General features: G+C 39.5%; 1 protein-coding gene across 5 annotated transcripts in view; it reads left to right on the forward strand.

Annotated features, from left to right (window-relative positions):
• Positions 1 to 12,211, forward strand: part of ddr1 (discoidin domain receptor tyrosine kinase 1) — a 48,998-nt gene that overhangs the window by 34,699 nt on the left and 2,088 nt on the right. For 3 of the 5 annotated variants that reach the window (XM_022214276.2, XM_022214280.2, XM_022214277.2), the window contains 6 exons: positions 562 to 681; positions 3,466 to 3,767; positions 3,850 to 3,977; positions 4,556 to 4,753; positions 5,664 to 5,931; positions 6,988 to 7,137. In XM_022214276.2, the coding sequence (XP_022069968.1) occupies positions 562 to 681; positions 3,466 to 3,767; positions 3,850 to 3,977; positions 4,556 to 4,753; positions 5,664 to 5,931; positions 6,988 to 7,137 (1,166 nt within the window). The remainder of the gene's footprint in view (positions 1 to 561; positions 682 to 3,465; positions 3,768 to 3,849; positions 3,978 to 4,555; positions 4,754 to 5,663; positions 5,932 to 6,987; positions 7,138 to 12,211) is intronic. The other 2 variants (XM_022214279.2, XM_022214281.2) reach the window with 2 other exon arrangements.

Raw genomic sequence — 12,211 nt, forward strand, 5'->3', positions numbered from 1 at the left:
ACTTGTATGTGGTTTGTTTGTTTACATCAATAAGCTCATTTGAAGAGGGCAAAGAGCAGGAGGAAAAATGTGACATGCATGTTACGAAAACAGTGGTGTTATGATGCATTTCACCACACCAAAGAAAAGTGAATCATACCAAATGCCCTGCAAGGAAGAGGGCTTTCAGAAACATTCACAGCACAAAAGAGCTATTGTTCTGAGAAAATAAATAACAACAAGAGTAAGGAAAGAAAATACATTTCTTCATTCGCGATGTACCACAGGAAGTCGGCCTGCCATCTTTACGAGGCGCCTGTGCTAGGTTGAAACAATATGAGTAACAGAAACATCGTTTCATCCACTGGTTCTTGTTATGTTTGGTTGTGGCATGAGTTCTGTTAACTTGCATGTTGTGATGCTCTTCTGTTCTGTGCTCTGTGTGTGTAATGACTGCTGTTGTGTGTGTGTTTTGTGTCCTGCACCACTTTGTTTAATGTGTGTGATCCATATCGTGGTGCCTGTCTGTACCCCACCTCGTCCTCTGCACCTTTGTGTGTTTATGTGTATGTGCCCTCCCAGCATTGCTGTTAAACAACCCAGCCTATCACCTGCTTCTACCAGACCCCAGAAAAGGCCCGAGAGCCGTACTCGTCCCCAGCTCCACACAGGCTCAGGAAAAGAGCCTCAATGTGGCCCAGGGTAAGACACCTGAGACTGGGCTGACATAGTCAGAGGGCTGTACTACGAAGCCAGATCAGTGTTTAGAGAGGTATGTCGAGCTTAAAATTTTCAGTGTCTCGAAGGTAGCTCTCTTTTTGCCTGGCCAGATCTCCATGGTAACGGATGCTGTGGAGCTAACCTGGTTACGAGCAGATTATGTTCAAAGTTTCAGATTTAAATTGGCTTTAAGAAGTGTCTCCCTTTAACCTAATAATTTCCTGACGGTTCTTTGAGTGATCCAGATTCTTAGCTGAAGGAACATGTTTTGTCTGCAACCAAGTGAAGTTGTGCGTTACTATTCCCACTTAATGAAGTGTATAGTTACAGTATTGCACACTGTAGGCATTGTGTTGCAACCGAACCTGACATTTATTTAGTTTGTGATGCGAAAATCGCTTAAATATATTTTATGTTGGTTCCTGATTGGTTGTAAAGTCCGTTTACACTGCTGGTACAACAACTTTTAGGAAACACATTAGAAAATGTATTATTCTACTGGTACTTATTACAAGAAATATTCAATCAATAACATTAATTTCACTTTGATTTGGCAAAAAAGTTAATCATTATTCTGTGTTATGGGACAGTGTCTGAGCTAAATACACTTCAATACAATATCACGTTTAAATTTATGACGTTTAAAGGTTAACAGCTCAAAAGTACAGCTGTCAGTAAGAAATAAGCAGCTCCATTGATCAGTACAAAAATATACTATAACATGATTTCCAGTAGCAGCACTTTTTGTTGTCATATACCTTTGTACACTTTATGGCTCTCCATTATAACTACCTGTTGACTGAAGGAGCTGCACACAAATGGTTCATTTTGTGCATGAAAACAGTCACATGATGCATTAAACTGCTCCTTTTATGTGAACGGCCACAGAGTCTGTAGCAGAAAATCGGAGTTAACGAAGACAGTTGATAACAACCTTAGTGATACCTGGTGTCTGATTGAGGCTTCAGATTTTGTTGCGCCAACTTACATGAAGAAAGTCTGGATATGTCAAACTGGCTTCGTGATACTGCCCTCTGGAGGGGCTCCTCTCTCACTACCTACCCCCCTATCTAGACTCACCAGGGTTGGGGCAGTAGAAGTCTTTCTATGTTTGTTTTTTTGCATGTGTGACCATCATCTTCCCCTGGTAACTTAAAGAATTAATCACTCATTCTCTCACCATTCATAAGAATCTTGCTTTGTTTGAAGAGATAGTTTGGCTCTTGGGGAATTATAAAAAGTTTCACACTCACCGAGAGACAGATAATTTCTGAATTTGTTATTTTTTAAATCGAGTTTAACTATGAGCTAAGCTGGAATCATGGCAGTGCTCCAGTGGCAGCATGGTCTGCAATATTCTGACTACTTTGTAGATGCCTACTCATGCTTGATGATCCTTTGACTTTTCAGTTGGCGCCATCATCTGGTCAAATTTATCAAGTATGTTCAAATCAACTCAAATAATTATGCTGATGTTCTGTATTGATATTTATGGTCTCTTAATAACTTTATAACTTCAGTGATCTGCAAACTTTTCCTCTTTGCCAATATTGCCACCGTTGGCATTTGTGGGTTCAAATGAATTATTACTTATTAGATGGATTCCCATTAAAGTTGCTTTGGTGTTTACTTTGGTTATCCCTTCTCTTGATCTCATGCCATCATCGGGTCAAAGTTTTAATTTGTCTGTTACAAACAAATACTTGCAAACTAATTACAATACATCTTCTGTACTTTGTGTTTAGTGTGAAGATGGTGGCTGTGATAAACGTTAGTTTAACATCAGCATGCTAGCAGTGATCATGTTAGCATGCAGATGTTAGCATTTATGAGTCCTGCCTCACTGAGCAAAAACCTTACAACTGCATTAAAGCAGATGTTTAATTTGTAACTTGGGTGCTGTCAGAATTTTATTAGTAAGTGAAACAGCAGATTTTAATGCAGTTTAAGAACATTAGAATGGACTGATACAGTACATTTGTTCTTAGCCTTCAATGAAGACATTTAATGACACGTCACTGATTTTGACAGTATCTGCTACTTCATGTTATTCATGTCACAGACATCCAGAAATGCATCTAATCTGAGCTGAGATCACTGGTAATAATGACGGTTTATAAAATATACTATAAGTCATAGTGAAATATGACGTGTACAGTTATGTGATCTTTAGCAACCACCATCATCACACTGTAAACCAAATGTTACAATGAAGAATGTATTTAACAGTGCAAATCAGGAAAATGTCAATGCAAAGCACATTCATAAATTGGTAATCATGGATGACTGTTAATACATGAAGATAACGTAGACATCCTTGCTGTACACTGGAAAGTCTATTGGAGGACATTTTAACTGCATTATTCCTGTGTCAGCTCAGCACTCTGGTAGATGAATGAGCTTCCAGCTATTCATTAAACTATATTTTGTATATTTACAATAATAAATGACCTTGTGCTAGGTCAGAATTTGACACTCTATATAAATCTTGTAGTTTCATTATTATTCTTTTTATTAAATGTGGGTTTTTTTGTTTTATGCTTCTATTTTATAAATAGAACTTAGTAAAGTTGAGCTTTTAAAATGTGTTTTCAAAACATGAAAATAAATTCCTCAAAATTTAAACTATCTCTTTTATAACCAGGTGTCTAAATTTCTATTGTGATTCTTTCACTCATAAACAAAACTGTTTTTAATCGCATACTTCTTCTCTAGAGTAATTTCTCATTTTCTTCCACTCTGTCTGCCTCTTCCTCGTCTCTCCAGCCTGTGGTTTGGACTTGGACATGGAGAAGGGTTTTCCCCTAGCACATGATGAGCCTCCTCCCTACCCCGGGTCTCCTCCTTACCCCTCTCTGTCTCCACCTGTGTCTCCCCCGCTGCCTCCCAGTGTCCCCCACTACGCTGAGGCGGACATTGTGAGCTTGCAGGGTGTCAGCGGTAACAACACCTATGCTGTACCTGCTTTGACCTCTTCAAGCCCCGGGGCCGAAGCTGCCCTGCTGCCCGAGCTGCCACGTCAGTGTCTCATCTTCAAGGAGAAACTGGGAGAGGGACAGTTTGGAGAGGTGAGAAGTAAGATGAAATGAAATGTTTGTGAATAGCAGGGTGATTGTCGCTAAACAATATGTGCATTTTTGTCGGCGCAAGGTGCACCTGTGTGAAATTGAGAACCCTCAGGATCTTCCCATTCTGGAGTTCCCCTTCAACGTCAGAAAAGGTCGCCCTCTGCTGGTAGCTGTGAAGATACTGCGACCAGATGCCTCCAAGAATGCCAGGTCTGTAACGTCATATGTTGGTCCGCTCGGTGTGGACTTTGGTTTCAGTGTTGTTCACAGTTTTCTTTGTTTTTACAGATCCTCTCCTCCTTCACACTTTCTCATGTGTTCATTGGATCGGAGCGTTCTCACTGAGGACGATGTTTCTGAAAAATCACAGCGCATTTAGAAGCACTGAATTAATTACTTGTCATTGGCAAGGATATGTAGTGAAAGAATTACCCATTGTCAGGTTCCACCTTGTGAAATGGCAGTATTATATGACTCTACTGCAATAAGCATCGCTATAGTAACAGAATATGTCAGACCCTTAGGATATCACCTTGAGTTCTGCGAGGCTGTGATTTTCATTTTACACTATGTTTGACTTTTTTTTCCCCCCACCGTAGTTATGTTATTCCTAAACGGATGATAACAATAAAAACAGTGCTTGATAATGCTTTAATGTCTATTTTATTGCTTCAAACCAACCAATTTTCTCCCCTTTTTGTGCACATCTTCCAGTTTTCAAAGGGGGTGAAAGTGTTTATCTAACTAGCTGGCTGTCAGATGAATCTTGCTTGTCTGCTTCCTGGTAGAAACGACTTCTTGAAAGAGGTGAAGATTCTGTCTCGTCTGAAAGACCCGAACATCATCCGACTGCTGGGAGTGTGTGTGAGCAGTGATCCTCTCTGCATGGTCACTGAATACATGGAGTGTGGAGACTTGAACCAGTATCTCTCCCACCGAGTGCTTCTGGACAAATCCGGACCTTCACACAACACGCCAACCATCAGGTGCATACAAACACACACACATATATACTCACACGCAAAAGAAACGCAAGTTTCTTTTACCCGATGAAAAATTAAATTTGGTTTCCCAAAACAAAAATGCATTTGGTACTTTGTGGTGCATGGTGTGTTCTTAACATTTTCTGTTGCGTTTTGTAAGGTTGGTGTGAAAATCGAAAACGAATTGTCGCAATACACCAATGCATTGATGATGTGGACATGATTCACACTTTGCACGTGCAATTGAATATGCACGATTTATCGACACCTTCAGTGGGAATAAATTTAATTCAAGATCATAGGCATTTCACTTGCTGTTTAACTATGCCATGCTTAAACCAAATTGAGAGGAACCAAGCCATCGGACGTCTGCAAGCTGGAGAGTCTGTCCGCTTCGGGGAAGGTCATCGGTGCTCTGTGTGGTGTTGTATCGATGCTGGAGACGGTAAATGGTGGTGATGTTGACATGAAAGTGACGGGCAATGTCTCGGACAGACTCTCCAGCTTGCAGACGTCCGATGGCTTGGTTCCTCTCAATTTGGTTTAAGCGTGGCATAGTTAAACAGCAAGTGAAATGCCTATGATCTTGAATTGAATTTATTCCCACTGAAGGTGTCGATAAATCGTATATATTCAATTGCACGTGCAAAGTGTGAATCATGTCCACATCATCAATGCATTGGTGTATTGCGACGATTTGTTTTCGGTTTTCACACCAACCTTACAAAATGCAACAGAAAATGTTAAGAACACACCATGCACTACAAAGTACCAAATGCATTTTTGTTTTGGGAAACCAAATTTAATTTTTCATCGGGTAAAAGAAACTTGCGTTTCTTTTGCGTGTGAGTATATTTATATAAGCAGTAACACTTTTTATTTACGGTTTCCCATCTGCCTTCTACCCCTCTAGCTACCCTGCGCTCATCTCCATGGCCAGCCAGATTGCATCAGGAATGAAGTTTCTCTCGTCTCTGAACTTTGTGCACCGGGATCTGGCCACACGGAACTGTCTGGTTGGGGGTGAGAGAGGTGAAAGGGGAGAGGATCGAGGCGGTGAGCGTCACATCAAGATCGCCGACTTTGGCATGAGCAGAAACTTGTACGCTGGAGACTACTACAGGATCCAGGGCAGAGCTGTGCTGCCGATACGCTGGATGGCCTGGGAGTGCATACTCATGGTGAGAGGCCAGTAATGTGTGTGTTTGTGCATCTGATGGTGTGTGATGATCGTACTTCTGTATGTTATATTGTTGACATTTTTTTCCTGTGCTTTTGGGACAGGCATTGTATTATATGGTTGTCTATATGCTCCATTTTTCTTAACACAACATCTCTTGTACAACTGGAATTAAATCCTTCAAAGTTGGCTGAATTTCACTTGGATTCAGTGATGAAGGGATTCAATTTTGGTGGTCAAGTTCACTAACTTCATAAGACATGTTATTGGCTATAATAACAAAAATGTGATCATTAATTATGACAAAATTTCACACTGATGTCTGGTAGGATGAGATTTTATACCAGCAAGGTCCAATCTGGACAGACTTGGATTTATGCTGCAACTCGACTGGTAGTTCTATTCATACAACTGAACAGCTGTAATTCTAGTTGATGATTGATTGATTTTCTATTTTAGTAAAATAGTTTAAGTAGCAAAGAAACGGGTAAACTTTAGTTATAACAACAACGAATGAAAACATAAGAATCCCACTACTAAAAACATTCATCTCTTTGTTAAATAATGAGCAGCTCCTCCAGAAGTTTGTTCTCCATTTCTGTTTTCTTTGTAAAACAAATCTTATTCTCTCCTTTCATTTTTATTGCAGTTTTCCAACAGATTAAATCAGTGAAGTCCTTTACGGATAACTAGTAATAAAGCTGCCGGTATAATAGCACTAGGAACTGTGCAGACTGTTGCACACAAATGATAAATAAAATCTCTGAAATCAATACGTGCATCACTATTATTCATGTACTTATATCTAATGCCAACTCAATAATTTAGTCATTTCCTGTTACCTGTTTGCCATCCTATGATGATTTTGACAATATTTTTTAGTTTTGTCACGTTTGTACAGCTTGCACAGTGAAATTCAAGGTGACTGTTTCTCAAGACTGTGCAATAAAAACAAGACAGAAAAAATAGAGAAAGTCATAAATAATGAGTATTTGATACTAGGGGTGGTATGATGATGATGAAATGACCATGTCAGTGTGTGTCGGTGTATTCCCAGGGTAAGTTTACCACAGCCAGTGATGTGTGGGCGTTTGGGGTCACTCTGTGGGAGATGCTGAGCGTTTGCCAGGAGCAGCCGTACTCCAATCTTACAGATGAGCAAGTGATCGACAACGCTGGGGAGTTCTTCAGAGACCAGGGCAGACAGGTAGGTCACACAGAAATGCACACGTTTGCCACAAGTAAAACTTCCTGTTCCGCACGTGACTGTTTTACAGTCTGAAGCTGAAAATATTAGCTTGGAAAATCCAAACTGAATCTCCATGTAATCTCCTATCTCCATGTTAGGAGATACAGGAGAGTCAGTTTGGCATTGTGCGAATTGAATCATGTTTCCCTCCCGGTACAGTTTGGTACAACCAATCATAGCACGGGAGGCGGGAGTTAATGCTGCGTCATCTTCAGCGCCTGGATTACCCATAAAACACCAGCGCACCTCCCGTAACCAAACACAAACATTAACATTAATGGTAGGGGAATCTACCACTGACTGTAAGAATTCCTGGAGGAGTTGCTGTGCTATGGCACAAAAAATATGACCAGCTGATTCAAGTGGTCAGGCTGAATGTTGACTGGGCCATAGGACTTGAGCTTTGCTGTGGAGATAAGAAGTTTACAATACTAAATATATATACACCATATGAATGCTATGAAAATGAATTTGAGTACCTCAATAGATTGGCCTACATTATGGCCTTCATACAAGATAACACGTCTAGCAGTATCCTCATCATGGGAGATCTAAACGCTGATATCTCAGACCAAGGGTCTCTGTTTGCGAAACATCTAAAGCATTTTTGCTCAGACAATAGTCTATGCCTTTCCAGTGAAATACTTCTGCCAAAAGACAGTTACACTTATATTAGTGAGGCGTGGCACACCACGTCTTGGTTAGATCACTGCATATGTACTAGTGACGCTCATAATTCCATTATGTCCTTCAAAATTAATTATGAGTTTGCTATCTGTGATCATGTGCCCTTCTCACTGTCCATAAATGTGTGCAGTGGACCATCTCTTGTGCCAATGAGCAATAATTGTGACACACTTGGTGGGAAAATTAAGTGGTCCTCACTAACACAAAAGGATTGTATAAGAAGATTGTTGATTCTCTCCTTGGTTCGAGTCCGCCTCTGAATAAGGCTAAGCCGTTTAAAGCTAAGCCAGGTTGGAATGAGTGTGCTGAAGAGATTCATGCTGAGGCTAGACGAGCCTTCAAGGCCTGGGTTGAAGCAGGACGGCTTAAAAACGGACATTTATTTGAATATATGAAGAAAGCAAAATCAAAATTTAAATATGTCTTACGGTACATGAAGAGAAATGAGAATACTATAAGGGCTGATGTACTGGCTGGAAGATTACAAAACAACAGCCCCACAGACTTCTGGAAAGAAATTAAAAGAATTAACAATAACAGAACCTCTCTGCCTGCAAATATTGATGGCACGAGTGGAATAGAGCAGATAACCAAGCTGTGGCAGAAACATTATTTTAACATCTTTAATGCTGTAAAGAGTAAACAATTCCTTGTTGGTGATATGGACAAGAGTGAATCTGTGTTCGTATCTTCACAAGAAGTCTATGAGATAGTGACAAAACTGAATAACGATAAGGCATGCGGTGCAGATAAGATAACGTCTGAGCACTTAAAATATGCGAGCAGAAAACTGTTTCCTCTGCTTTCTATTTGCTTTAGTGGGTTTCTCATACATGGAGTCCTACCGGACACATTGTTGTCTGTCATCTTAGTCCCAGTTGTAAAAGATAAAGCTGGAAAAATCAACAGCAAAGAAAACTATAGGCCTATAGCTCTGGCCAGCACTTTGTCTAAGGTGCTTGAGAGGGCTATTTTGAATAAAATGGAAGAGTTTTTGCTGACCACTGATAACCAATTTGGGTTTAAACCCAAACATGGAACAGACATGTGTATATTTGCCCTGAAAGAAATTTTAGATTATTATAACAAACACAATACAACAATGTTTGTGTGTTTTATTGATGCCTCTAAGGCTTTTGATTATGTCAACCATGAGAAGTTATTTTATAAATTATACAAGAGAGGTGTACCTAAATGTTTGGTAAGAATTTTGGTGTACTGGTACACACATCAACTTATGTTTGTTAAATGGGGAAGTTGCCTATCGGCACCATTTAATATGTCTAATGGAGTGAGACAGAGCAGCATTTGTCTCCTTTTTTATTCAATGTATATATTGATGATTTGTCAAGACTCTTAAATAACTGCACAACTGGCTGTAGGGTTGGGAATCGCACAACCAACCACCTACTGTATGCTGATGATCTTGTAATTTTCTGTCCATACAGTGTTGGACTACAAGAATTGCTGCAAGTGTGTTCTCAGTATGGATCAGACTTTGATATAAAATACAATTCAAAGAAAAGTATAATCATGATTGTTCGGAGCAGAGAGGACTCTAACCTACAGTTCCCTGACTTCTTTCTGTCTGGAAGTAGGCTGAACGTGAGTGAGGAGTGCAAATATCTGGGACACTATGTGACTGCAGACCTTTCTGATGACAAAGACATTTACCGACAGTGTTGAATGCTCTATGGACAAGCTAACATGTTGTTCCGCAAGTTTGGAATGTGCTCAAGAGCTGTAAAAATCAGTTTATTTAAGGCCTATTGCACGCCAATGTACACAGCCCACCTGTGGAGGAGCTATAAACGGAGCAGCATGCAGAAACTTACTGTAGCCTATAACGATGGTATGCGGATGTTACTTAGGGTTCCACGCTGGAGCAGTGCGAGTCAGATGTTCGTAAATGTAGGTGTGCCCACATGCCCTGCTGTTTTGCGCAACCTAATGTTCAGATGCAGGTGTAGACTGTTGAATTCTTCCAACAGCATTATTGTTGTACTGACCAACCCTGGACTAAGTTCAGTGCGGTACTTTTCTATTTTATGGACTCATTGGCGTTTGAGCCTGTATAGAGAAGTTATTTAATTGTTATGTGTGTCTTTTTTAATGGACCAGTTATTGTGTCTGAAATAAAGTATTGAATTGAATTGAATAACAAAGTTATTCCTAACACCGCTAATCGTTCGGAAGGAGTCTTTTGTTGCATAGCCTTTTCAAAAGTAAGTGTTGTCCTTGAGAGTACCCCATGTATTCGCAGATTTTTGTGACAAAAACGGCAGTAATCGTTCACCGCGACGCTTTCTCAGCTGCATGCCATTGTTGTTTGGACTACATGGACTTCAAGGTCGATTTGTTTGTGCGTCACATCCGTGTTACGCTGATTGGTTCTTTCTCGTTCAAGCTCCATTCGTTAGCCCCTCCGTTTTGAAATCGTCTCCTATCATCACAATGTCAGACTGCCTTTATTTGTATTTATATTAATACATAAATAAAGTCAGTCTGGATTTTCCAGGCAATGAAAATATAGCTTTAAACTAAAGGATGCACAGTGATGCCTACATTATCACTGGTACTGTTTGATAAAGTCTGTAATTATTCATTATCAGCACAGGTCTAAAATGAACAATGACAGGCAGATAATACCTTTCAGCCCAAAAGTTTAAATAATAATGTAGTTTTCATAAATATGGCATTTTGTACATGTAAGTTGAAGTCGTTTTCTCATTTGTCCACTGAGTATGTGCATTTAAAAGGCATTTTATTCTGTATTTACTGCTACACTAGAGCCCTGTTCTCTGCTATTAAATGGAAAAAGTGTACATGTGTACACTGGCTTCCTTAAGTGGCCAAAATGAGTTGGAAACATGCTGTCATATCAACAAAAATCTAATATCATGTGTCCCTCTCTTACACTGCGGTTTTTGAGCAATATTTATCTTATGAGAGAGATAAACAGATTGATACATAACACCACACATTTCCTCAAATAGCTTCCATACTTAATAAGTTTCAAAAAAGAACAGTGAATAAATACTAGACTAAGTTATTTTTGTGCAGCAGTTTTTTATACTCAGTAGACAGCATTTAGTTGTCAATTACTTGGTGTCCTGCAGAAACAGAGCAGGCGTTTTTCTTCACATGTTAAAGACATGTATTTTTAAAGTACAATACTAAGAGTTTGGATGGTAATTTATATTATTATATATCATATTTCTGCTCAAGATGAATAATAAATAGACATTCGGATGATTAGCAGTAAGTAGTGGCTGAAATAATAATGTGACAAATTCTTAAATAAATGTGAAATAGAAATCAGATTTTGAAATGATACTATTAGTAAATTACAAATACTGAAATTTAGCATGTACGTTATGCAATACATCTGAGGATTCAAGTGGCTCTTTTACAAATCTACACCATTTTCCTGGGTTTTGAATCTATTACACAGTGAACATCGATCTGAAACTTGAAAAATTCAATCAAAAAACAAATTTAATTATAATTAATAAACCAAATATAAATAACATATAAATACCACCAAATAGCGTCGCGCACAGAGGCAGCGGCTCAACGCTCTTCCTTTTCTCTGCTCAGTTTTAGTCGTGTGAACCCCACCTACAGCTGAATCAGTCTAGTGACCACAGGTCTGCAGGGTAATCAGGCCGTTCTAAATTCATTTCAGCTCTAATACGATATATCTGAGGACAGAGTCAGGTCATCAGGCTCTGTTTGGATTATTATCAGCCACAGCAGGCACTGCAGATGGAGTCAGAACAGGAAGCAGAAGCCTGGATTCCCATCCTGTCTACTCACAAGGTTAAGGAAACGACGACACAAACCACCACTACCGATAATTTCACGACTGACAGATACATCACCAACAGAATTACTACAAATCTCTGCAAACAAACTCACACAGGAGTGTTGCATTTTGCTTGTAATGGAGATTTTCACCCATTCATCCCTGATGTTGCCACGGAGCCAGCAAAACACAGAAGCAAAAACAAAACAGGGGGATTATGTGCAGTTGTGTTCACAATAATAGCAGTGTGCTTCAAAATGTGAGTAGAGCTCAAAATCCTGCTTGGAAAATTCAAAGTTTTTTATTTTATTAACTGAGAACAATGCACTTTACATTTTACATTAAAACATGGTGAGAAATGTCTCAATATTTTAAATCATTTGCAGAAAATGGCCAGTGGACCACTGAACCTTGGCCTAGGCCATTATGCTATGGAGGTAGAATCACATGATCTGTTCAGCTGAGGATGGAGGCGATTTTACCAGAGGTGGCCAGCATCACGAGGAGATGATTTAGGCGAAAAAATAGCTTTTGTCA

Source organism: Acanthochromis polyacanthus, chromosome 12, assembly GCF_021347895.1.
Source record: "Acanthochromis polyacanthus isolate Apoly-LR-REF ecotype Palm Island chromosome 12, KAUST_Apoly_ChrSc, whole genome shotgun sequence".
NCBI classification, from domain to species: Eukaryota; Metazoa; Chordata; class Actinopteri; family Pomacentridae; genus Acanthochromis; species Acanthochromis polyacanthus.